This window comes from Gouania willdenowi, chromosome 13, assembly GCF_900634775.1.
Source record: "Gouania willdenowi chromosome 13, fGouWil2.1, whole genome shotgun sequence".
In the NCBI taxonomy this organism is placed as follows: domain Eukaryota; kingdom Metazoa; phylum Chordata; class Actinopteri; order Blenniiformes; family Gobiesocidae; genus Gouania; species Gouania willdenowi.
In genome coordinates, this window is record NC_041056.1 from 1,447,090 (window position 1) to 1,474,683 (window position 27,594).

The window sequence follows — 27,594 nt, forward strand, 5'->3', positions numbered from 1 at the left end:
TATTATTACTATTATTATTATCTTGTTATTTTTATTTAGTTTGCACATATTAGTCTAACTACTCTTATATTTATGTTTATACTTCTTTTTTTTATTTATTTTTCTTTATTTTATTTCTTTTTCTTTATTCTAGTTGATTGTTATTATTTAATGTTATACTACCTGAGAGAGCACAGGTCACCAAAAGAAATTCCTCGTGTGTATTCATTCACCCCTGGCCAATAAAGTTGATTCTGATTCTGATTCTGATGATGTTTTAAAACATGATATTTGAACTTATTAAACTATTAATTTGTTCACTACAAGATAATTTTATTGTAAACAAGTTTTGAAACATCATCTGCAAAATAAGTTCATATTGTGTGTTTATTGTTTTATTATTACAGCTTTCATTGGAAAGTGATCGAAGGTCACGTGTGTGTGTGTGTGTGTGTGTGTGTGTGTGTGTGTGTGTGTGTGTGTGTGTGTGTGTGTGTGTGTGTGTGTGTGTGTGTGTGTGTGTGTGTGTGTGTGTGTGTGAGAGGGCGTGGCGTGACCAAGGTAACACACACTCACTGACACAGTATGTCATTCTACACCTGTGCTGAGCTCTGCACAGACACACATACACACACACACACCTGAACATGGAGAGCGGTCCTTCATCAGACAGTGGGGGGCCTGGGGGCCCCTGGGGGCCTGAGGAGGAGAACGAGGAGGATGAGGAGAACGGGCTGGAGTGGCTCCTGAACCAGGACAGCTCTGAGAGTATTTCTGTGCCCATGGACACCAACATCCCTCTGAAAAGGTAGGCAGACTGGTCTGACTGGTACACTGTGTTCAATGACAACTAGGGAATCTGGATCCTGATTCAAAGCAGGTGTTAGCTTACGGCTAAACACACCTGAGCTGGAGCCGGTCCATCATTTCACTGGGTTTAGAAACATGGTTTAGGATCAGTTCACTGAACAACTTCCCTTCAACCACAAACAGAGGAAGTTTAACATCAGATTTACGTCCAACACACATGGGGCTCTGGAGCCACATGTGGCTCTTTAGCTCCTCCCCTGAGGCTCCCACACCAACCTCGTTTGTTGTGGTTAAACACAGTGATGGACAAAGATGTATGTGAGCACAAGTTCTCATCTCCAGCTCAAACTGTACGACACTGTACAGACGACACTCTGACACCATGTGACTGCGCACACTGTACGTCCTTACACGACACGTCTTGTTTCCATTAATTAGAAGAAGAAGAAGAAGAAGAAGAAGAAGAAGAACTCTGAAGTGGAGAAACACTAGCAAATCTCTGCAAAAACAGTTAAAAAAAGAAAAGAACATAAATGTTTTGTTTTATTAAACTAAATAACCTGAATATATTTCTGTTTTTATTGTCATCTATAGACAGAAACCTTTGTTAAATGTTTCTCCACATTTTATACTCATAAAATATTCATATCTTAATTAATTATAACTGATAGTAAACATATAGTCTTTCTTTATATTTGATATTATTCTTTTTGTTTTTTGTTGTTTCTGGTTTTGTCAGACATTGTTTCTTTCATTTTTATTTGATTTGTGGATTTAGTTGTTTTGTAGGTTTTTAATCACTAATTAGTGTTTTTTATCTGCTTAAATTAATGATATGAGTTTTTTTTCCCCCTAATGATTATATTTTTTTCTTTTTTGTGACCGAAAATATACAAAATACACAAAATGACAGAAACAGAAAGAATATAAAAAATAGTTAAAAGCATTTTAGGAAGTTCATTTAATAAGAAAATGCTTCATTGGTTGTAAATAATCTGTTTATTATGTCCATGAGTATATATTTTATTGTCATTGTCTTAAATGTGTGACAACTACAGATTAGCTCATGGCTAAATCTGGAACATTTACACAAAGTATTGCACAAATAAACAAATACATAATCAAATAAAATGGAAAAATTACACCAAAAATGACTTAAAAACTAGAAAAAATACAATCTAAACACACAAAATGACATGAGAATATATATATTAATGGTAGAAACACATAAATACTTAAATCATCAGTTTAATGGAGCACAAATGCTGAGTCACCGTAAAACCACCACAGCTACAAACAGCTCAACCAACCCAACCCAAGCAGGTCGATCCAGGTTTCAGACTCATGATGATGTCATTCCCACATTCAGGGGTGGCTTAAGCATCTGGTCCCAGTGGGCGTCGATCTAAAGTGTGCTGGTCCCGTCAGCTGTGGGTTCTTTTTCAACAAAGGACAAAACTTGTATAAGTGTCAACTGAACGTGTTTAAATGGAAAAAAAATGTGTATTTATTGACAAAAAGTAGAACTAAAGTCAGAAAAAAGTGTCAGAACTTTTTAAAAATGGGCAAAAAATGGGAAGAAGGAAGTTACAAAACGTCCAAAAGGAAAGAGATTTAAAAAAAAAAAAAAAAAGGGGGGGATTCAAAAGTTTCCACTTTTAAGGTATTTGGGGTAATAATAATTAAAATTAAGACATAAAGAGCCACATGTTGAGAATCACTGACTTAATAACAACTTCTACATGGTGACTCTGTGTGTGTGTGTGTGTGTGTGTGTGTGTGTGTGCGTGTGCGTGTGCGTGTCCAGTCCGAAGGATGGCAGCTCAGAGATGGTGGGTGGAGACGTCTTCACCAGAGAGAGAGTCTTCCAGGCAGCCTCACAGGGCGATGCAGAGCTGCTCCACAGCCTCATGGACTTCCTGTTGCTTCACAATAAGAGACTCACCAGCCCTGAGTTCACTGGTGAGTCAGAACCAGTGAGGAACAGGAGTCCTGTAGAGGCCCTTCGTGGCCCCAGGCCTTCACTTTTTTTTGTCTAGTCTTTATTTGAGGAACAATGCAGACATTAAGATCATAACATGTTCTACACCAGGGTATAGCTAAACAGCTAGTTTCCATCTGTCGTCCCTGGTTACCTATATATATATATATATACATATATATGTATAAAACATACAATAACTTAATTACAACAGAATTAAATGTTTAGTAAGGGCTGTATCTTGATGTAAACCTTTGCAGTAATTTGCTCCAAAGTTCCTCCTCAGTGTGTGCGATGTTCATGTAAATCCTTATGAGCCATTTTTGCATATTTTCTGTACAAACGACATCTCACGTGAAAAAAAAAAAATCAAGTTTTTAGACAAACAAGTGCATCATACAGTGTTTTAAAGCAGTGGTTCTCAACCTTTTCAGCCTGCAACCTCCAAAATAAAGGTCCCATAGAGCAGGGACCCCCACTGTATCTGAAGGTGGTTGAACACAGACATGAACATTGAAGAACAGTCATGTGGAGACAGGACCATCTATAAGGGGGAATAAAGGAGAGATTTTTGGGGTCCATCCATAAAGTCAGTAAAATGATGGTCCATGTCAATAATGGCTTAAAAGTGGCAAAAATGTGGGAGGGGGGTTTGGGGTAATGTAATTTAAAAAGGAAAAACAATTAGTTTCAACTGGCAAATAATGAGCCTGGCAAATGGTGAATGTGGTTAAATTGGCAAAAATGAGCATGAAATCTGGTGAAAAGAGGTTAAAAGTGACAATAATGGGTCAACATATGTGACATTAGGTGGAAAAGTGGTGGAAATGGTTTGTAAGTGGAAAAATGTGCAGAAAAGGCATTAAAATGTGATGTAGAAGTGTCAAAAATTGGAGAAATGTAGCAAAAATACATTAAAAGGAGCAAAAATATGACAAGAAAAAGTGATGAAAATAAGTGAAAATATGGTGAGTTTGATGTAATTGCAGAAATATGGTTAAAAAAAATAAAATAAAAAAAAAGCAAAAAAAAAAATTGCTCAAATTGTTCAGAAAACATTCTTAGTTTTTTAGGTATAATGCGACCCTCTCCCAGTGCGTCTCTGACCCAAGGTTGAGAACCCCTGCTTTAAGGTAAACACAGAATATAGAAGCACAACAGACTCATTGTCCTTTCAGTCGTCTGTTTATCACCGTCCTTAGACGTATTTAGGCTGATTGATGGAGTAAAGACAGAACAAACTGCTGACTCAGCGTGTACAGTAGATCTGCTTTGTCCTGGAAAAATGACATTTTCTATGAAGTCATTTTATTACACTTCCAAATATGTTTGAACTGATTATTGATGAACTTTTAGTTTTGTGCTGAGAACACAAACTAAATTTAAGAATGCTAAGGGAGTAGAAAAGGTTGGAAAGTGTTCCACACTAGATGTTTGGAGGATTTATCAACGTTCATGTGTTCTTTCAGATGAAACCAATGGGAAAACTGCTCTCCTCAAAGCTTTGCTGAACCTGAAAAACGGTAAAAACGACACCATTGAGGTTCTGATGGACATCGCAGAGAAAACAGGCGACCTGCAGAGCCTGATCAACGCGTCCTACACAGACCCGTTCTATAAAGGTGACGAGAACCTCCCCCGAAACCAGACATGGGCAACCGGCGGCCCGGGGCCCAATGTGACCCTCGGTCTAATTTTGTGCAACTACGGTGGCTGGGAAGTGTCAGGTGAATGCATTTACAGAAACGAACACGAATGCAAACCGGTCACAACGGAAGTGTTTCCGACGGACCGGTATTACAGACGGACACGTTTCTGGCGGATGTTTTTAACCCACCAGAACAGTTAAGAACAAGAAGAAGACATCGAAACACGTATGAAAGTAAGTGAAAGTTGATTAGGATACTCTTATATTTTTCATATCAGGCTATCATATCATAATACCCGTCCGACTGTAATACCGGTCCGTCGGAAACACTTCCGTTGTGGCCGGTTTGCATTTGTGTTCGTTTCTGTAAATGCATTCACCTGACACTTCTCAGCTACCGTAGTGCAACCCCCAAAGTAAACGCACAAAATGTCACAAAATACACAACACAAAAACAATAATACACTAAACTAGGCCAGACCTGAATTGGCAAAGCAAATACTTATTTGGCAAATTGAAAAAATTGGGAAAAATAAAAACCTGTATCTGGATTTGTTCTTTTTACTAATTAAACTGAAAGTAAAAATGCAGGAAAACCAGAAGATTGACCTTGACCTTAAATATGACCTTGAGTGAAGGTCAAGGTCACACATTGAAAGTAAATGTTGTTCAATGGTACCAGTCTGAGCACTGGATCTCAATGTGTGGCCAAGTTATAGGAAATATATATTTTTACCCCTACCGATCTTTTTACTGGTAGGTTGTACAGCTTTGGTACAATTAAATAAAATACTCCACTTGAGATGATCTTTTCATAAATGTAAACATCACACTTGTATGGTAAATATTCCATAAATGGTCGTCTGCACATCCTTGCCATAACCCCTATGAGATGACATACATGTTATTAGTGCAGCATTAATAGCTGAGGAGGAGTTCCTGGACAAGAAAAATAATAATAACTTCTACGAGAACAATGTATTTTGCAATTTTCAATTGCCAAATACAAATATACCAAAATTATACAACATTACACAAAAATCCAGTAAAAGACAAGAGGAAAAACACAGAAAATACCTTAGAAACACACAAAACTACTACAAAAATGAACAAAACGACAACAGTAATACACACAAAACTCCCAATAACACAAAATGACTCAAAAAACATACAAAATTACATAAAAAGACAAGGACGCAAAAATCACTCCGCAAACCCACAGTACTTCATACAAACAAAATTACAACACAAATACGCAAAAAAAAATTATAATACACTAAAATATACCAAAAAAATACAACATTACAGAAAAATCCAGTAAAAGACAAGAGAAAAACCAAGAAAATACCACAGAAACACACAAAATTACAACAAAAATGAAAAAAACGACAACAGTAATACACAAAATGACTCAAAAAACATACAAAATTGTGGAAAATTATAACAAAACTACACAAAAAGACAGGAAAAACACAAAAATGACTCTGCAAACCAACAGTGCAACAGACAAACAAAATAACAATACAAATACATAAAAAAAAGACATACATTGTACAGGAAAAATACACAAAAAGACAACAGAAATGCACAAAATGACTTAACAACTAAAACAACAACAAACATATCATACCACAGAATGACAGAAAAACACATAAAAGTTACTGGGTCATTATTCTAAATGCTGACGTACAGTAAATGTTGATCATGTGACCCTTTGATCAAGCAAACATTATTGCAGCCATTGCTGTGATAAAAGTTTCCCACCTCTATCCTAAACGTTCCCACTAAGCAAAGCGTCACTAACGTCTTGTTTCCTGTCTCAGGTCAGACCGCCCTGCACGTGGCCATTGAGAGGCGGAGCTTCGACCACGTTCAGCTACTGGTTCAGAAAGGAGCCGACGTTCAGGCCAAAGCCAACGGGAAGTTCTTCCAGCGCCATAAAGGACTGGGCTTTTATTTTGGTGAGCAGAGAACCAACCTCTTCCTGTGAATATGGAAATGTCACCACTAATGGTGAATAGGCCAGGGGTTCTCAACATTGGGTCACCTGGAGACAGAAAAGCCTCTCATACATTTTACACAGGATTTTTCTCGCTACAATCATGTGATTGAATGTCTAGCAAGTGTATGTACGACATGGCGTAAACCGTCACACATCACACGTTTCCTTTATTCCTCTGTTTGTTTGTTTGTATTTTTTGATTCATTTTGTGAATTTTTTTCTCATTACGTTGTGTGTTTTAGAGTTATTTTCTATATGTTTACTGCCATTTTATATGTTTTTCTGTCATTTTGTGTATTTTTCTTGAATTTTTGTGTAATTCTGTGGAGTTTCATAGTCATTTTGTGCATTTTTGTTGTATTTTTTTAGCCATTTTTGTGTTGTTACGGCAGAATTTACGGTTGACCTCATTTAGTGACATGATTCATTGCTCTGGTTGAATGATGGAATCCAGGAGAAGCATTGATGATTTTATATAAAAAGTTTATTCTATTGCTAAGTAAAAAGGTACAAGATGGAACAAAGTGAAACAAAATTAGCATCCGTCCAGGCGGACGTCCGAAGGAAGTGCCGCGCCCCGCTCCAACAGTTTCAAAGCTTAAGCTTTTTATACAGATAAGAAAAGGTCCCAACAGTGAGAGACAAAAGGGAGGGAGTCAGATGCCCATAGTGGCAATGTTGGAGGATGATGAAGATGTTATGAGAAGGTTTGGCTCCAGTCTTTATCTGTCTTGATAAGTGTGTGCGTCAGTGTATGTCTGCATGTGAGCAGAGATTCTGGCTTGGCAGAGACTGTGCTGCACTGAGTACGCTCTGTACTGTTTAATCATGATTCAGCTGTTCAAAAGTGTAATGAGTAATGGAGTCGTCATGTATTAAAACATGACAAATTGTACACATGAACATACATTTGAGGATATGATGATGAATATAATAATTGACCATAACAGTGTACATTTTCCAATTTCGTTGATAGTTTGAGGAATTTTCATTCTCATAATATGTATTTATCTTTCATTTTGTATGCGTTATTTTGTGTCTGTCATTTCTTCATCATTTTGTTTATTTTTAAAGTTGTTTTCAAATTTTTTGTGTCATTTTCTGTATTTTTGTGTCATTGTCTACATTTTTCTGTCATTTTGTAGTCCACTTGTGTGTTTTGTGAGAAACAGTGTATATTTTTGTGTACTTCTTTAATGTAATTTTATTTGGTTACTTTGGGGGCCACATTAAATTAGATTGAGGGCCACATGTGGCCTCTGGGCTGCCAGTTGCCCATGTTTGATCAAGACACACTTTTTCTCTCCTGCGTATGATTGATATGGAGATTTTTTTATCAAGTTTTTGTTGATTTATAGTTTTTACTGCTGATTTTAATGTTCTTATTGATTTTTCAACTGTTGTACTTTTTAACCATGTAAAGCACAATGAATTGCCTTGTGTATGAAATGTGCTTTACAAATACAAAGTCATTTAAACACTGAAAGACGATGAAATGGAAAAAGCTAAACTGACGCAGAATTAGCTAAACTCAAAAAACGGAATTGAAGAAATTTTGAAACAAAAAATCGAATCATTGAGAGATTTTGTGTCAATCATTTATAAATGTGAGAGAGTTTTTCTCTACTGAGTTCTAACCCAGTGTGTGTGTATCAGGGGAGCTGCCTCTGTCATTGGCCGCTTGCACCAACCAACCAGAGATCGTTGCGTTCCTCATGGACAACCCTCACCGTAGAGCCGACGTGACGGATAAAGACTCTCAGGGCAACACCGTGCTGCACACCTTAGTCATCATAGCCGACAACACGCAGGAGAACACCGACATGATCGCAAACGTGTACGACGAAATCCTCATTCGGCACCACAAGCTCCAGAAGAAAAAACAGGTGGACTTGGAGAGAATTGAAAACAACCGTGGCTTGATTCCTCTGAAACTAGCCGCCAAGCTCGGAAAGATTGGTGTGAGTGTGTTTTCCCGAAAGCCTAAAAAACCTCACAAACACGGATATTTAACGTCTCTCTCTAATGATGTCTCAGATCTTCAAGCACATCCTGGATCGGGAGTTCACAGACGAGGAAACCAAACCGTTGTCCAGGAAGTACACAGAGTGGGTGTACGGACCGGTTCGATCCTCACTGTACGAGATGAGATCTATCGACACCGACGAGGCCCAGTCTGTGCTGGAGATCATCGTGTTTGGCAGTGAAATCCCAGTAAGAGACTTTCACTTGATGGGGTTGCAGTCTCAGATGGTCATTTTCAGGACATCCCGCGCACTTCAGTCTCCAAAAATTTTGAAATGTTTACTAATCGTTGCTTAATAATTCAATAGTCACACTGTAAATTATTAGTTTGATCGAATGAATACTTTATGAGATATGGACAATTTAGTTCATTTTTCTTCCATTTTCATCTTCCAATATATCAGGAACTCCATCACATAGAAATGTAAATATAGTATAGTAATATAGCTCCACCTACTCTCTCAGATTATAGAAAAGATCTGCTATACATCCTATCTGGTGACATTTACAGCCTGACTGTTGAATAATCACAAAGTGCGTGAACCATGTGTGAAATGACATGAATGACCCAAACATGAACCTTTTATAGATCAGTTGAACGTTTCTCACCCACACGTTCTTACAGATGTATCGTCAGGTGTGTAGAGATCAGAGTTGATCTAGTCTAGCTCTCAGTCACAAAGATTAAAGTAAACACTATCACTTTAACGCTTTATTTGTGTTTGATCAACATGATGTTAAATCTGGCTTCTTTAGACTGACTTTTCCATGGTTTAATGTGATGATAGTTATCAGAACAATGAACACTTCCTCAGAATCGACCCGAGCTGCTCCAGATCGAACCCCTGCGCAGTCTGCTGGAGGACAAATGGGAGATGTTCGCCTCCAAACTGTTCTGGACCAAGTTTGTGTTTTATCTGATCTACCTGCTCATCTTCACGGCCGTGGCCTGCTTCAGAAAGGACGGACAGGTACAGTAACGCTACTACTGTAACGCCTGTTTAAAAGCCTTCATTTGACTGACAATGACGTGTTTCAACCTCAGCCACCGTTTCCCATTGAGAAAGTTCCCCTGGATTACTTCAGGAGTCTGGGAGAGATCATCAGTGTCCTGGGAGCCGTGTGGTTTCTCTACAATTCGGTAGGAAGGCTGAAAAATGTATAACGAGTTCTTTGACCAGATCACAAGAACACACTTCTGTCAAACTTTGGACAAAATCATAAATGTTCAAGACCCGAGACAAACTGGGCTCATACAAGGAACCAGAGCTTGTAATCTGAGATTCCAGGGCCTGGGTTCTGGATAACAGATCGAATCAAATCATAAAAATGAGTTTTTCAAAAGAAAAAACGAATTATAAAATCGGATTAGATCACGTCATCAAACCTTTAGTTTGGGTTTTTTTCAGAACTTTTTAGCAGGATTGATTAAAACAATCTGGATTAAACTGATCTATCAGAAGGTGGATTCAGTGGATTTCAGGCCAAAATTTTAATGTAACTTTAAAATTATATTAAATAATTCTATATTTGGATCATTCAGTATAACCTGTATATATATCTACTTTATTCATAAGGTTTAAGATTGTTTTGTTCACCCCTCAGCCTACAGTGATTAGGTAGATATATCAGTATAGATCTACAGTGATTAGGTAGATATAACAGTATAGATCTACAGTGATTAGGTAGATATAACAGTATAGATCTACAGTGATTAGGTAGATATAACAGTATAGATCTACAGTGATTAGGTAGATATAACAGTATAGATCTACAGTGATTAGGTAGATATATCAGTATAGATCTACAGTGATTAGGTAGATATAACAGTATAGATCTACAGTGATTAGGTAGATATATCAGTATAGATCTACAGTGATTAGGTAGATATAACAGTATAGATCTACAGTGATTAGGTAGATATAACAGTATAGATCTACAGTGATTAGGTAGATATAACAGTATAGATCTACAGTGATTAGGTAGATATAACAGTATAGATCTACAGTGATTAGGTAGATATAACAGTATAGATCTACAGTGATTAGGTAGATATAACAGTATAGATCTACAGTGATTAGGTAGATATATCAGTATAGCTCTACAGTGATTAGGTAGATATAACAGTATAGATCTACAGTGATTAGGTAGATATAACAGTATAGATCTACAGTGATTAGGTAGATATAACAGTATAGATCTACAGTGATTAGGTAGATATAACAGTATAGATCTACAGTGATTAGGTAGATATAACAGTATAGATCTACAGTGATTAGGTAGATATAACAGTATAGATCTACAGTGATTAGGTAGATATAACAGTATAGATCTACAGCAAAGTAGAAAGAGTTTGACCTTATAAAATAATCCCCCAAACAGCTCAATATTGACCACAAGTAATTTATCTAATTCTGTCAATAATTGATGTAAATTAATCACAATCAAAAACATTGTTGTTTTTGTTTTAGATCATTTTTAGTGATGCATGCAATGATAAAACAAGACAATAAAACAACGGCATCGCTGGTTTTTGAAATCCAAAACAAATCCAAATCAGAAATAGTGTCTAACCATTAAGTCCCTTGTTGTACGTCCTGTTTGCTGGTTCTGTTTCTGGTTCTGGTTCTGGTTCTAGGTCTTGTTCTGGTTCTGGTTCTGGTTCTGGTTCTGGGTCTTGTTCTGGTTCTGGTTCTGGTTCTGGTTCTGGTTCTGACAGAATGCAGGAGGTTGGTCAGGGTCTCCAGAGGCTTGAATCACCTTCATCAACCAAAGATGAGCTCTAGTTATCCAGATTTGGTTGATTCTGAGAAGTTTATATCTGGATCAGATTGATCTAATCTGATGTTGCTTTGAAAAAGTGGATCAAAAGTCAAATGAATTACATGATCATGGACAGCAAAAGAAAAGATTAGCAAATCCAGATCAAACCTTTTGAAAAACCAGGCCCAACCAACCTTCGGTCTATGAGAATATTGCGCTAACAAAGCTATACATCTGCTCTATGGCGTGATGGATGGCTTTGGGTGGAAGGTGGAAGAGACGAAGTAATTGCTAAGGTGCTAGTGGATCAGGTGGTTTAGAGAGTTGGTTGTTGGTTCAATCTCTTGTAAAAGAGACTGTGAAAGTTGCTCCTAATGGAGGTTGAGCACCTTCAATGACAGTTCAGTCAACATCGGTGTGTGAAGTATAGAGAACATGTGAGATATAACATGCTGAATAAATGAAATGTATTTATTGTATTTAAAGGTTGTTAAGCTTCAAATTAAGGATTGAACTTAAAAGCAAGTTGGGGTTCTCAAGTCACCCTCTCATTTGGTCAGAAACTATGGGGCGCAATGGATAGTGCATTGGACTTCAAGGTAGTGTTTGTAAAAAATTCAAAAGTTGTTGGTTTGAGTCCCAGTAGAGTCAGGTTGTTGCATTTGGGCTGATATACTGATACATGAGGTATGATGTGCTGAAAAAAAAGTCCATTAACCATATTTAAATATTGTCTGTTCAAGTCACATTTGAGTTTGAACTTGAAACAACCAGGCACATTTGGGTTATCCATGTTTATATCTGCATGTGGTCAGAGGCTCTGTGGCTCAATGGAGCAGGTATTGGACGTCGAGGTCAAACATTGAAAGAAATGCAAAAGTTGTTTATGAAATCATACTGTTGCATTGAGATGTCTCTATTTTCATTAAACCACAACTCTTCTGCCTCATGTGTGGATTGAACTCACAACCTTCTAATTATGAGACTGACACGCTCCCTGGTACCCTACGAGGTCCACGAACTTCGGCCTTGAGATTCTGTAAATTCTGTAAATAAATGACTTGTTCTAAAGAGTGTAGGACATTCTGGCTCGAAGAAGAAAGTTTGTCAGAAAAACTGACAAACAATAGAAATTTAGAATTTAACTGAGGAAAAGAAGAAAACTCTCAAAATTGTAGGAGCCCGATAACTTCTGCTTTGCCAAAAGTTTCCCAACAAAAAAAAAGGATATTTACTGGTTTTAACTAAAAGCCTTCAGTTAATTATTGGTTGACTTGTGGATAAGACACACTGAACCAGGTTAATGATATTTTAACTGTAAAAAACTTGACTCTAGTGGGACTCAAACCCACAACCTTTGAAATACTTTCAATCACTACCTAAACATCCAATGCGCTATCCATTGCACCACAGAACCTATACCTATGCATGCTGTGGGATGTAACAACTTTCTTCAAGTCTGCTTCTACCTTCCTTTGAGCAAGTATCAGCGGATCCTGGTTTAAATCTTATCCTGCACAATGTCTGTAACTTTGACTCTAAATCAATGTTTGTTAAATACTAAATGATTTCATGTATAATGCTGTTTGTTCCCTGTGAGTACTGCCTACAGTAAACTTGTGTTCATTAACAATAAACACATACAGCTGAAGGACCTGGAAATTATTTTTCACATTCCAACTTTCATTGTCACAGAAATGCAAATTTTTCTAGGTGTGGGAATACAAAAAATGAAGATAAGGCTATTATAAGGCATAAAAAAGGGCAAAAAAATTTCAAACACCAAAAAATAGAGGTATGGCTATAGTAAGGCATAAAAAATGGTGAAAACTTATCAAACGCCAAAAAATAGAGGTAAGGCTATAGTAAGGCATAAAAATGGCAAAAAAAATTCAAATGCAAAAAAATGGAGGTATGGCTATAGTAAGGCATAAAAATGGCAAAAAAATTTCAAATGCCTAAAAATTGAAGTAAGGCATAAAAAAGGGCAAAAAAAATCAAAACGCCAAAAATGGAGATAAGGCAAAAAAATTTCAAATGCCAAAAAATTGAGGTTAGGCGAAAGTAAGGCATAAAAAAGGCGAAAAATTTTTAAATACCAAAAATGGAGGTATGGCTATAGTAAGGCATCAAAAATGGCGAAAAAAATTTCAAATGCCAAAAAATGGAGGTAAGGCTATACTAAGGCATAAAAATGGCAAAAAAAATTTCAAACGCCAAAAAATAGAGGTAAGGCTATAATAAGGCATAAAAAGGGCAAAAAAATTCAAAACGCCAAAAATGGAGATAAGGCAAAAAAAAGGGCGAAAAATTTTTAAAAAACAAAAAATGGAGTTAAGGCTATAGTAAGGCATAAAAAATGGTGAAAAAACATAAAATGCCAAAAAATGGAAGTAAGGCTATAGTAAGGCAAAATAAAGGGCAAAAAAAATTTAAATGACAAAAAATGGAGGTATGGCTAAAAAAAGGGCGAAAAATTTTAAACAACAAAAAATGGAGTTATGGCTATAATAAGGCATAAAAATGGCAAAAAAATTTCAAATGCCTAAAAATTGATGTAAGGCATAAAAAAGGGCAAAAAAAATCAAAACGCCAAAAATGGAGATAAGGCAAAAAAATTTCAAATGCCAAAAAATTGAGGTTAGGCGAAAGTAAGGCATAAAAAAGGCGAAAAATTTTTAAATGCCAAAAATGGAGGTAAGGCTATAGTAAGGCATTAAAATGGCAAAAAAATTTCAAATGCCAAAAAATTGAGGTAAGGCATCAAAAATGGCGAAAAAAATTTCAAATGCCAAAAAATGGAGGTAAGGCTATACTAAGGCATAAAAAAGGGCAAAAAAATTCAAAACGCCAAAAATGGAGATAAGGCAAAAAAAAAGGGCGAAAAATTTTAAAAAAACAAAAAATGGAGTTAAGGCTATAGTAAGGCATAAAAAATGGTGAAAAAACATAAAATGCCAAAAAATGGAAGTAAGGCTATAGTAAGGCAAAATAAAGGGCAAAAAAATTTTAAATGACAAAAAATGGAGGTAAGGCTAAAAAAAGGGCGAAAAATTTTAAACAACAAAAAATGGAGGTATGGCTATAATAAGGCATAAAAATGGCAAAAAAATTTCAAATGCCAAAAAATCGAGGTAAGGCTAAAAAAAGGGCGAAAATTTTTAAACAACTAAAAATGGAGGTAAGGCTATAGTAAGACAAAAAAAGGGCGAAAAAATTTAAGCGAAAAAAAAAAAGGAAGTAAGGCTATAGTAAGGCATCAAAAAGGGCAAAAAAATTTCAAATGCCAAAAAATGGAGGTAAGGCTATACTAAGGCATAAAAATGGCAAAAAAATTTCAAATGCCAAAAAATGGAGGTAAGGCGATAGTAAGGCATAAAAATGGCAAAAAAAATTGCAAATGCCAAAAAATTGAGGTAAGGCTATAATAAGGCATAAAAAATAGCGAAAAAATTTAAAACGTCAAAAAATGGAGGTAAGGCTTTAGTAAGGCATAAAAATATCAAAAAAATTTCAAATGCAAAAAAATGGAGGTATGGCTATAGTAGGGCATAAAAATGGCCAAAAAAAATTCAAATGCCAAAAAATAGAGGTAAGGCAATAATAAGGCATAAAAAAGGGCAAAAAAATTCAAAATGCCAAAAATGGAGATAAGGCAAAAAAAGGGCGAAAAATTTTAAAATGCCAAAAATGGAGGTAAGGCTAAAAATAGGGCGAAAAAATTTAAGCGAAAAAAAATAGGAAGTAAGGCTATAGTAAGGCATCAAAAAGGGCAAAAATATTTCAAACGCAAAAAATGGAGGTAAGGCTATAGTGAGGCAAAAAAAAATGGCGAAAAAATTTCAAACGCCAAAAATGGATGTAAGGCTATAGTAAGTCAAAAAAAATGGCGAAAAAATTTCAAATGCCAAAAATGGAGGTAAGGCTATACTAAGGCATAAAAATGGCAAAAAAATTTCAAATGCCAAATAATAGAGGTAAGGCTATAATAAGGCATAAAAAAAGGCGAAAGAATTTAAAACGTCAAAAAATGGAGGTAAGGCTATATATAGCAAGGTATAAAAAATGGCGAAAATTTTTTTGAATGCCAAAAATTGAGGTAAGGCTATAATAAGGCAAAAAAAATGGCGAAAAAATTTCAAATGCCAAAAAATGGAGGTAAGGCTATAGTAAGTCAAAAAAAATGGCGAAAAAATTTCAAATGCCAAAAAATGGAGGTAAGGCTATACTAAGGCATAAAAATGGCAAAAAAAATTTCAAACGCCAAAAATGGATGTAAGGCTATAGTAAGTCAAAAAAAATGGCAAAAAAATTTCAAATGCCAAAAAATGGAGGTAAGGCTATAATAAGGCATAAAAAAGGGCAAAAAAAATTCAAAACGCCAAAAATGGAGATAAGGCAAAAAAAAAAGGGCGAAAAATTTTTAAAAAACAAAAAATGGAGTTAAGGCTATAGTAAGGCATAAAAAATGGTGAAAAAATATAAAATGCCAAAAAATGGAAGTAAGGCTATGTAAGGCAAAATAAAGGGCAAAAAAATTTTAAATGACAAAAAATGGAGGTAAGGCTAAAAAAGGGCAAAAAATTTTAAACAACAAAAAATGGAGGTATGGCTATAATAAGGCATAAAAATGGCAAAAAAATTTCAAATGCCAAAAAATGGAGGTAAGGCTAAAAAAAGGGCGAAAATTTTTAAACAACAAAAAATGGAGGTAAGGCTATAGTAAGGCAAAAAAAGGGCGAAAAAATTTAAGCGAAAAAAAAAAGGAAGTAAGGCTATAGTAAGGCATCAAAAAGGGCAAAAATATTTCAAACGCAAAAAATGGAGGTATGGCTATAGTGAGGCGCGAAAAAATTTCAAACATCAAAAATGGATGTAAGGCTATAGTAAGGCAAAAAAAATGGCAAAAAAATTTCAAATGCCAAAAAATGGAGGTAAGGCGATAGTAAGGCATAAAAATGGCAAAAAAAATTGCAAATGCCAAAAAATTGAGGTAAGGCTATAATAAGGCATAAAAAATAGCGAAAAAATTCAAAATGCCAAAAATGGAGATAAGGCAAAAAAAAGGGCGAAAAATTTTAAACAACAAAAAATGGAGGTAAGGCTAAAAAAAGGGCGAAAAAATTTAAACGACAAAAAATGGAGGTAAGGCTATAGTAAGGCATAAAAATGGCAAAAAGATTTAAAAGCCAAGAAAAAGGACGTAAGGCTATAGTAAGGCATAAAAATGGCAAAAAAATTTCAAATGCCAAATAATAGAGGTAAGGCTATAATAAGGCATAAAAAAAGGCGAAAGAATTTAAAACGTCAAAAAATGGAGGTAAGGCTATATATAGCAAGGTATAAAAAATGGCGATTATTTTTTTGAATGCCAAAAATTGAGGTAAGGCTATAATAAGGCAAAAAAAATGGCGAAAAAATTTCAAATGCCAAAAAATGGAGGTATGGCAATAGTAAGGCTTGAAAAATGGCAAAAAAATTCAAATCCCAAAAATTGGAGGTAAGGCTATAGTAAGGCAAAACAAAGGGCAAAAAAATTTTAAACGACAAAAAATGGAGGTAAGGCTAAAAAAAGGGCGAAAAATTTTAAACAACAAAAAAATAGAGGTAAGGCTATAATAAGGCATAAAAAATAGCGAAAAAAATTTAAAACGTCAAAAAATGGAGGTATGGCTTTAGTAAGGCATAAAAATGTCAAAAAAATTTCAAATGCAAAAAATGGAGGTATGGCTATAGTAGGGCAAAAAAATGGCAAAAAAAATTCAAATGCCAAAAAATAGAGGTAAGACAATAATAAGGCATAAAAAAGGGCAAATAAATTCAAAATGCCAAAAATGGAGATAAGGCAAAAAAAAGGGAGAAAAAATTTAAAGCAACAAAAATGGAGGTAAGGGTATAGTGAGGCATAAAAAAATGGCAAAAAAAATTTCTAACTCCATAAAATGGACATTTGTTGCCATTTGGAATTACTTTGCTTCCACAACTTTTAAGCATAGTCTAGCTACCAGCTTTAGCTCAGTGGGATCAGATCTTGCACATATCTTACTGTGACCACTCACCTGTTGGATCTGAGTTCAAATCCTGCCCTGCTCAATGTTCTTTCTTTGACTCTAAAAAAAACATTTTTTAACACCTCAATGACTTAACGTCATGCTGTTTGTTCCTTGTGAGTACTGCCTACAATTATCGTAACTCTTGGTAAAGTCTACAAACGTATGTATTTTAAAAAAAGGTATACATTTGGAAATACATATTTGCATTGCATCTCTGTGAAATATTTCTTGAAGAAGAAGAAAATTGCTGTGGTTTACTTGTGGATTAGACACAATGACCCAAGTGGATAAAATTTCAACTGTCAAAAACTTGACTCTGGTGGGACTTGAACCCAAAACCTTTGAGTTACTTAAAAACATGGACTAACTCTCAAAGGCCAATGCACTATACATTGCGCCAAAGACACAACAGTCTAACACAATTTTTAGTGCTTTATTATAGCCTTACCTCTATGTTTTTGGTGTTTGAAAAATTTTCACCATTTTTATGCCTTACTATAGCCTAACCTCTATTTTTTGGTGTTTGAAATTTTTTTTGCCATTTTTTATGCCTTATTATAGCCTTACCTCCATTTTTTGACGTTTGATCAGTTTTCGCCATTTTTTATGCCTTATTATAGCCTTACCTCCATTTTTTGGTGTTTGAAATTTTTTCGCTATTTTTTATGCCTTATTATAGCCTTACCTCTATTTTTTGGTGTTTAAAAATTTTTCACACCTTATTATAGCCTTACCTCCATTTTTTGGCGTTTGATAATTTGTCGCCATTTTTTATGCCTTATTATAGCCTTACCTCCATTTTTTAAGAAGAAAATTGCTGTGGTTTACTTGTGGATTAGACACAATGACCCAAGTTGATAAAATTTCAACTGTCAAAAACTTGACTCTGGTGGGACTTGAACCCAAAACCTTTGAGTTACTTAAAAACATGGACTAACTCTCAAAGGCCAATGCACTATACATTGCGCCAAAGACACAACAGTCTAACACAGTTTTTAGTGCTTTATTATAGCCTTACCTCTATGTTTTTGGTGTTTGAAAAATTTTCACCATTTTTATGCCTTACTATAGCCTTACCTCCATTTTTTGGTGTTTGAAATTTTTTCGCCATTTTTTATGCCTTATTATAGCCTTACCTCCATTTTTTAGCGTTTTAAATTTTTTCACTATTTTTTATGCCTTATTATAGCCTTTCCTCAATTTTTTGTCGTTTCAGAAATTTTCAACATTTTTTATGCCTTATTATAGCCTTACCTCCATTTTTTAGCGTTTTTAATTTTTTCACCATTTTTTATGCCTTATTATAGCCTTAACTCCATTTTTTGGTGTTTGAAATTTTTTCGCCATTTTTTATGCCTTATTATAGCCTTACCTCCATGTTTTGGTTTTTGAAAATTTTTCACCATTTTTCATGCCTTACTATAGCCTTACCTTTATTTTTTGTCGTTTCAAAAATTTTCATTATTTTTCATGCCTTATTATAGTCTTACCTCAATTTTTTAGTGTTTGAAATGTTTTCACAATTTTTTATGCCTTACGATAACCTTACCTCCATTTTTTGATGTTTGATCAGTTTTCGCCATTTTTTATGCCTTTCCTCCATTTTTTGGGGTTTGAAATTTTTTCACCATTTTTTATGCCTTATTATAGCCTTACCTCCATTTTTTAGTGTTTAAAATTTTTTCACAATTTTTGTGCCTTATTATAGCCTTACCTCCATTTTTTAGCATTTTTAATTTTTTCACAATTTTTATGCCTTACTATAGCCTTACCTCCATTTTTTAGTGTTTAAAATTTTTTCACAATTTTTGTGCCTTACTATAGCCTTACCTCCATTTTTTAGTGTTTAAAATGTTTTCACAATTTTTGTGCCTTACTATAGCCTTACCTCCATTTTTTAGCGTTTTAAATTTTTTCACTATTTTTTATGCCTTACTATAGCCTTTCCTCAATTTTTTGTCGTTTCAGAAATTTTCAACATTTTTTATGCCTTATTATAGCCTTACCTCCATTTTTTAGCATTTTTAATTTTTTCACAATTTTTATGCCTTACTATAGCCTTACCTCCATTTTTTGGTGTTTGAAATTTTTTCGCCATTTTTTATGCCTTACTATTGCCTTACCTCCATTTTTTGGTGTTTGAAATTTTTTCGCCATTTTTCATGCCTTACTATAGCCTTACCTCCATTTTTTGGTGTTTGAAATTTTTTTGCCATTTTTTATGCCTTATTATAGCCTTACCTCCATTTTATGGGGTTTGAAATTTTTTTTGCCATTTTTTATGCCTTACTGTAGCCTTACCTCCATTTTTTAGCGTTTTTAATTTTTTCACCATTTTTTATGCCTTATTATAGCCTTACCTCCATTTTTTGACGTTTGATCAGTTTTCGCCATTTTTTATGCCTTATTATAACCTTACCTCCATTTTTAGTCGTTTCAAATATTTTCACCATTTTTTATGCCTTATTATAACCTTACCTCCATTTTCGGTGTTTGATAAGTTTTCGCCATTTTTATGCCTTGTTATAGCCTTACCTCCATTTTTTAGCGTTTTTAATTTTTTCACCATTTTTCATGCCTTACTCTAGCCTTACCTCCATGTTTTGGTTTTTGAAATTTTTTCACCATTTTTTTATGCCTTATTATTGCTTTACCTCCATTTTTTGGCGTTTGAATGTTGTTTGCCATTTTTTCATGCCTTACTCTAGCCTTACCTCCATTTTTTGGTGTTTGAAATTTTTTCACTATTTTTTATGACTTACTATAGCCTTACCTCCATTTTTTGGTGTTTGAAATTTTTTCGCCATTTTTTATGCCTTATTATAGCCTTACCTCCATTTTATGGGGTTTGAAATTTTTTTTGCCATTTTTTATGCCTTACTGTAGCCTTACCTCCATTTTTTAGCATTTTAAATTTTTTCACTATTTTTTATGCCTTATTATAGCCTTTCCTCAATTTTTTGTCGTTTCAGAAATTTTCAACATTTTTTATGCCTTATTATAGCCTTACCTCCATTTTTTAGCGTTTTTAATTTTTTCACCAATTTTTTATGCCTTATTATAGCCTTACCTCCATTTTTTGGCGTTTGATAATTTGTCGCCATTTTTTATGCCTTATTATAGCCTTACCTCCATTTTTTAAGAAGAAAATTGCTGTGGTTTACTTGTGGATTAGACACAATGACCCAAGTTGATAAAATTTCAACTGTCAAAAACTTGACTCTGGTGGGACTTGAACCCAAAACCTTTGAGTTACTTAAAAACATGGACTAACTCTCAAAGGCCAATGCACTATACATTGCGCCAAAGACACAACAGTCTAACACAGTTTTTAGTGCTTTATTATAGCCTTACCTCTATGTTTTTGGTGTTTGAAAAATTTTCACCATTTTTATGCCTTACTATAGCCTTACCTCCATTTTTTGGTGTTTGAAATTTTTTCGCCATTTTTATGCCTTATTATAGCCTTACCTCCATTTTTTAGCGTTTTAAATTTTTTCACTATTTTTTATGCCTTATTATAGCCTTTCCTCAATTTTTTGTCGTTTCAGAATTTTTCAACATTTTTTATGCCTTATTATAGCCTTACCTCCATTTTTTAGCGTTTTTAATTTTTTCACCATTTTTTATGCCTTATTATAGCCTTACCTCCATTTTTTGGTGTTTGAAATTTTTTCGCCATTTTTCATGCCTTACTATAGCCTTACCTTTATTTTTTGTCGTTTCAAAAATTTTCATTATTTTTCATGCCTTATTATAGTCTTACCTCAATTTTTTAGTGTTTGAAATGTTTTCACAATTTTTTATGCCTTACGATAACCTTACCTCCATTTTTTGATGTTTGATCAGTTTTCGCCATTTTTTATGCCTTTCCTCCATTTTTTGGGGTTTGAAATTTTTTCACCATTTTTTATGCCTTATTATAGCCTTACCTCCATTTTTTAGTGTTTAAAATTTTTTCACAATTTTTGTGCCTTATTATAGCCTTACCTCCATTTTTTAGCATTTTTAATTTTTTCACTATTTTTTATGCCTTACTATAGCCTTACCTCCATTTTTTAGTGTTTAAAATTTTTTCACAATTTTTGTGCCTTACTATAGCCTTACCTCCATTTTTTAGTGTTTAAAATTTTTTCACAATTTTTGTGCCTTACTCTAGCCTTACCTCCATTTTTTAGCGTTTTAAATTTTTTCACTATTTTTTATGCCTTACTATAGCCTTTCCTCAATTTTTTGTCGTTTCAGAAATTTTCAACATTTTTTATGCCTTATTATAGCCTTACCTCCATTTTTTAGCATTTTTAATTTTTTCACAATTTTTATGCCTTACTATAGCCTTACCTCCATTTTTTGGTGTTTGAAATTTTTTCGCCATTTTTTATGCCTTATTATAGCCTTACCTCCATTTTTTGGTGTTTGAAATTTTTTCGCCATTTTTTATGCCTTATTATAGCCTTACTTCCATTTTTTGGGGTTTGAAATTTTTTTTGCCATTTTTTATGCCTTATTATAGCCTTACCTCCATTTTATGGGGTTTGAAATTTTTTTTGCCATTTTTTATGCCTTACTGTAGCCTTACCTCCATTTTTTAGCGTTTTTAATTTTTTCACCATTTTTTATGCCTTATTATAGCCTTACCTCCATTTTTTGACGTTTGATCAGTTTTCGCCATTTTTTATGCCTTATTATAACCTTACCTCCATTTTTAGTCGTTTCAAATATTTTCACCATTTTTTATGCCTTATTATAACCTTACCTCCATTTTCGGTGTTTGATAAGTTTTCGCCATTTTTATGCCTTGTTATAGCCTTACCTCCATTTTTTAGCGTTTTTAATTTTTTCACCATTTTTCATGCCTTACTCTAGCCTTACCTCCATGTTTTGGTTTTTGAAATTTTTTCACCATTTTTTATGCCTTATTATTGCTTTACCTCCATTTTTTGGCGTTTGAATGTTGTTTGCCATTTTTCATGCCTTACTCTAGCCTTACCTCCATTTTTTGGGGTTTGAAATTTTTTCACTATTTTTTCTGCCTTACTTTAGCCTTACCTCCATTTTTTGGTGTTTGAAATTTTTTGACTATTTTTTATGACTTACTATAGCCTTACCTCCATTTTTTTGGTGTTTGAAATTTTTTCGCCATTTTTTATGCCTTATTATAGCCTTACCTCCATTTTATGGGGTTTGAAATTTTTTTTGCCATTTTTTATGCCTTACTGTAGCCTTACCTCCATTTTTTAGCATTTTAAATTTTTTCACTATTTTTTATGCCTTATTATAGCCTTTCCTCAATTTTTTGTCGTTTCAGAAATTTTCAACATTTTTTATGCCTTATTATAGCCTTACCTCCATTTTTTAGCGTTTTTAATTTTTTCACCATTTTTTATGCCTTATTATAGCCTTACCTCCATTTTTTGACGTTTGATCAGTTTTCGCCATTTTTTATGCCTTATTATAACCTTACCTCTATTTTTTGGTGTTAAAAATTTTTTCACCATTTTTCATGCCTTACTATAGCCTTTCCTCAATTTTTTGTCGTTTCAAAAATTTTTACCATTTTTTATGCCTTACTATAGCCTTTCCTCCATTTTTTGTCGTTTCAAATATTTTCAACATTTTTTATGCCTTACTATAGCCTTACCTCCATTTTTTAGTGTTTGAAATGTTTTCACAATTTTTTATCTCTTACTATAGCCTTACCTCCATTTTTTGGGGTTTGAAATTTTTTCACCATTTTTCATGCCTTACTATAGCCTTTCCTCCATTTTTTGTCGTTTCAAATATTTTCAACATTTTTTATGCCTTACTATAGCCTTACCTCCATTTTTTGGTGTTTGAAATTTTTTTGCCATTTTTATGCCTTATTATAGCCTTACCTCCATTTTTTAGAGTTTTTAATTTTTTCACCATTTTTCATGCCTTATTATAGCCTTTCCTCCATTTTTTGACGTTTGATCAGTTTTCGCCATTTTTTATGCCTTATTATAGCCTTACCTCCATTTTTTAGCGTTTTAAATTTTTTCACTATTTTTATGCCTTATTATAGCCTTACCTCCATTTTTAGTCGTTTCAAATATTTTCAACATTTTTTATGCCTTATTATAACCTTACCTCCATTTTTTAGTGTTTAAAATTTTTTCACAATTTTTATGCCTTATTATAGCCTTACCTCCATTTTTTGGGGTTTGAAATTTTTTTTGCCATTTTTTATGCCTTACCGTAGCCTTACCTCCATTTTTTAGCGTTTAAAATTTTTTCACTATTTTTTATGCCTTATTATAGCCTTTCCTCAATTTTTTGTCGTTTCAGAAATTTTCAACATTTTTTATGCCTTATTATAGCCTTACCTCCATTTTTCAGCGTTTTTAATTTTTTCACCATTTTTTATGCCTTATTATAACCTTACCTCCATTTTTTGACCTTTGATCAGTTTTCGCCATTTTTTATGCCTTATTATAGCCTTTCCTCAATTTTTTGTCGTTTCAGAAATTTTCAACATTTTTTATGCCTTATTATAGCCTTACCTCCATTTTCGGTGTTTGATAAGTTTTCGCCATTTTTATGCCTTGTTATAGCCTTACCTCCATTTTTTTGGTGTTTGATAATTTGTCGCCATTTTTTATGCCTTATTATAGCCTTACCTTCATTTTTTGTCGTTTCAGAAATTTTCACCATTTTTTATGCCTTATTATAGCCTTACCTCCATTTTTTTGTGTTTTTAATTTTTTCACTAATTTTTCATGCCTTATCTCTATTTTTTGGTGTTTGAAATTTTTTTACAATTTTTATGCCTTACTATAGCCTTAATTCCATTTTTACTATATAGCTATAGTATTATAGCCTTACTTAAGGAAGCAATAAAATAACTGTCAATGGCTTGAGTGGGACTCCAACCGACAACCTTTGAATTACTGACAAACACTACACAGAAGTCAAAGCTCCACAGAGCCTATCCACAATCAACATCAAAGTCTCGAAATGCACCAATAAAAACATATCTTAACATTATTGTTCCCTATTTTTCACTTCCACATATAAATGCAATATTTATACGTTATTTAAGCAATAAATGAAATACATTTGTCTGTGTAGAATCTATTATTCCTAAGCTATTTGTGTGTTTATGTTTGTGATCCATTGCAGGGTTTTAGAAATATTTAATGTTTTTTTACTGAGTTGAAATGACTGCAGATAATAAAAGCACAGGAAACTTTGTGTGGTGGTTTGAAGTGACTTTTCTGTTCTCAATTTTACGTGTTAAAACCTTTTTCAATAAGTAAATATACAGTGGTGAAAGTTCTCCAAATTAAAAAGATGAGAGACCTGAAGTTTAATCATAGGTAAACCTCAACTATGAGAGACAAAATGAGAAGAAAAAATCCATAAAATCACATTGTAGGATTTTTTATGAATTAATTGATCAATCTTTCAGTAAAATAAGTCTTTGGTCATGAAAAAAATCAACAGATATTTTAAATTATGGAACAATAACTTTTTTAAATTCTCTTTATTCCAGATCAGAGTTTTCCTGAGGAACCCTCCGACCCTGAAGTCTCTGTTCATCGACGGATTCAGTGACATCCTGTTGTAAGTGTATGCAGCTGCTTTCTTTGTTCCTTCCTGGTTTCTAACCCCTGGTTCCGTGTGTTTCCTGAAGCTTCCTGCAGGCCGTTCTGCTCCTGGTAGCTGCGGTTCTGTACGCCTGTGCTCGTAGGGAGTACGTGGGTCTGCTGGTTCTGTCTCTGGCTCTTTCCTGGATGAACGTCCTCTACTACTCACGAGGTTCTAAACAGATGGGAATCTACAACGTGATGATGCAGAGGGTGAGCAACGAGAGATGATTGGATGGTTAGACACGTGTTCACTTCCTCTGATTGTTCCTCAGATGATTCTTGGAGATCTGATGCACTTCCTGTGTGTCTACAGTGTTATGCTGCTGGGATTCTCTGCTGGTGAGTGGACAATATCACAGCGATAGGGATGGGTTATTGACAGGACTTCCTGCTTTGATCTGACGACAAATTGATCATAAGTTTATTCACAAAACACACAAAATGCGAAAAAAACAAAAATAATGAATCCAAAAACACAAAATACGGACAAAAACACACAATGAGAAAACAAAAGAAAAACCAGAGCAAAAACACACAATAATGAATCTAAAAACACAAAATCACAACAAAATATACACAATGACTGAAATGTATATAAAATGACAACAAAAATACACAAGATGACTCAAAGTATACAGAAAAATAAAAGACAAACACACAAAATGACTCATAAGACAAATAAAAAAAATACACAAAACGACATAAAACATACACAAAAATGACTCCTACAACACAACATCACAAAGAAATAGCACAAACAAGAACACAAAAAGTAAAACACACAATAATGAATATAAAAACACAAATAAATACACGTACGCAAAATCACAACAAAAACACGCAAAATGAGATAAAAATCTACAGAACCAGAAGAAAAAATCAAAAATTACTGAAATATATACAAAACGACAACAAAAATGATTAGGATTACTATTGCAGTACAGTAGTTTAAAACTAACCTGTCTAAACCCAGCTCATGTCCCTATTCCAAAAACACATTTGATGACTACAGAAATACAGAAAAAATACACAAATTGTCTCCAAAAACAAACAAAAAGAGTGATAAATATACAAAACTACACACAAGATGATACAGAAATACACTGTAATAATCTATAATAAGCCTTTTTTGTTCTTCTCTCTCCTCCAGCGATCGTGGCTCTGATCGACGACTCTCCTCCAGGAATGACCAACGACACCAGCATTATGGAGGCAGTGTCCTCAGCGTGCCAGAAACCCAGCTACAACGACGTGAGCTTCACCACTCTGGAGATGTTTAAGTTCACCATCGGGATGGGGAACCTGGAGTTCACCGACCAAGTGGAATACAAGCAGGTGTTCTTCATCCTGCTCATCTGCTACATCATCTTCACCTACATCCTGCTGCTCAACATGCTCATCGCCCTGATGGGGAACACCGTCAACAAGACGTCAGAGCAGAGCGAGAACATCTGGAACCTGCAGGTACATCAAAAAATAAAACCTGCAGGTACCTGGGGAGGAGCAGGTCCAACGTATGGGGCAGCGCATGTTAAAATAAATATTTAGCAACAAACCACGCTTAAAAAACTTATGTGATTTTACGTTTCTTTTGACCAGATTTACAGCAATATTTGTGAAAATTATGACATTTACTTTTCTCATAAAATTGTAACGTCAATGTAATATCTAAATGTTAATATTAAATCTAACAATGAATGTTAAATATTAAATTGAAATATAAATGTTAAATCTAAATCTAAATGTTAATTATTAAATCAAAATTGAAATGTTAAAATTGAAATGTAGAATATGAAATCTAACTCTAAATATTATCTGTTGAATCTAAATGTTAAAACTAAATGTTAAACGTAAATCTTACATGGTGAATCTAAATTGAAATGTTAAATCTAAATGTCACAGGTAAAACAAAATATTTAGTTCATGTGCAAATTCACCAAAAGTACCAAAATAAAAGGTCATCGATGTGAAGGAGCGCTATCCACTGTTTGTCACATCATCGCGTACTCATGTTGCCTACCTGTGTCCAGTGTGTCCAGTGTGTCCTTTGTGTCCAGTGTGTCCTTTGTGTCCAGTGTGTCCAGTGTGTCCTTTGTGTCCAGTGTGTCCAGTGTGTCCTTTGTGTCCAGTGTGTCCAGTGTGCCCTGTTTTCCATTTGACATAAATGGTGGTAAACCTGTGGTCCTTCCCTCAGAGGTCCTTCACCATCCTGGACATGGAACGTTCTCTACCGCGTTGCATCACCACTAAGCTTGTGTCCAAAACCTCTAAGAGAGTTTGTTTCACTACTGAACAGGACCAGTGCCGACGCTTCTTCAGGTAGGAAAACCAGTGCCATGGATCACTGGTTCCTCCTTCACTGGTTTATCTGTTACAGGGTGGAGGAAATGAACTGGAGACAGTGGAGGTCAGACGTTGGTAGAATTCGTGATGAAGATCCTGAAGATCACGCGACGACGTCTCCTTACTACAACAACACTCCTGGTAAATCAGGTTGATAAGCCCCACCTCCTCCAGGTTCAGTTCAGCTGCTGATTGGTTCTTTGCTCTTTCAGAGAGGAGATGGAGGCTGAACCTGCTGATGGAGAGAATCCGTCACAGACGAACCCCCCGAGAAGCTGGAGTTCCCTGATAGATTTAGATGTTTAAGATGAGAAGAAAAAGAAAATGTACATAAAGAAATAACCTGGAATTTTTATTTAAAGAACTTTTTCAATGTT

The 27,594-nt window shown here is 34.4% G+C and overlaps 1 protein-coding gene across 1 annotated transcript; it reads left to right on the top strand.

The window, feature by feature from the left end:
- The first annotated feature begins 561 nt into the window (after window positions 1-561).
- LOC114474837 (transient receptor potential cation channel subfamily V member 1-like) lies at window positions 562-27,594 on the top strand. Its single transcript, XM_028465395.1, has 15 exons — window positions 562-787; window positions 2,597-2,751; window positions 4,240-4,392; window positions 6,242-6,379; window positions 8,077-8,381; window positions 8,458-8,634; window positions 9,261-9,416; window positions 9,491-9,586; window positions 24,778-24,848; window positions 24,919-25,084; window positions 25,147-25,213; window positions 26,025-26,338; window positions 27,069-27,193; window positions 27,252-27,358; window positions 27,430-27,594. Exons 1-15 carry the CDS (start codon window positions 627-629, stop codon window positions 27,504-27,506), a joined length of 2,268 nt encoding a protein of 755 aa, XP_028321196.1. The 5' UTR covers window positions 562-626; the 3' UTR covers window positions 27,507-27,594.

Coding starts and splice junctions, on each gene's coding strand:
- LOC114474837 (XM_028465395.1), top strand. CDS start 627: ATGGAGAGCGGTCCTTCATCAGACAGTGGGGGGCCTGGGGGCCCCTGG. Junction 25,214..26,024: donor GCTGCTGGGATTCTCTGCTG/GTGAGTGGACAA, acceptor TCTCTCCTCCAG/CGATCGTGGCTCTGATCGAC. Junction 27,359..27,429: donor TTACTACAACAACACTCCTG/GTAAATCAGGTT, acceptor TTGCTCTTTCAG/AGAGGAGATGGAGGCTGAAC.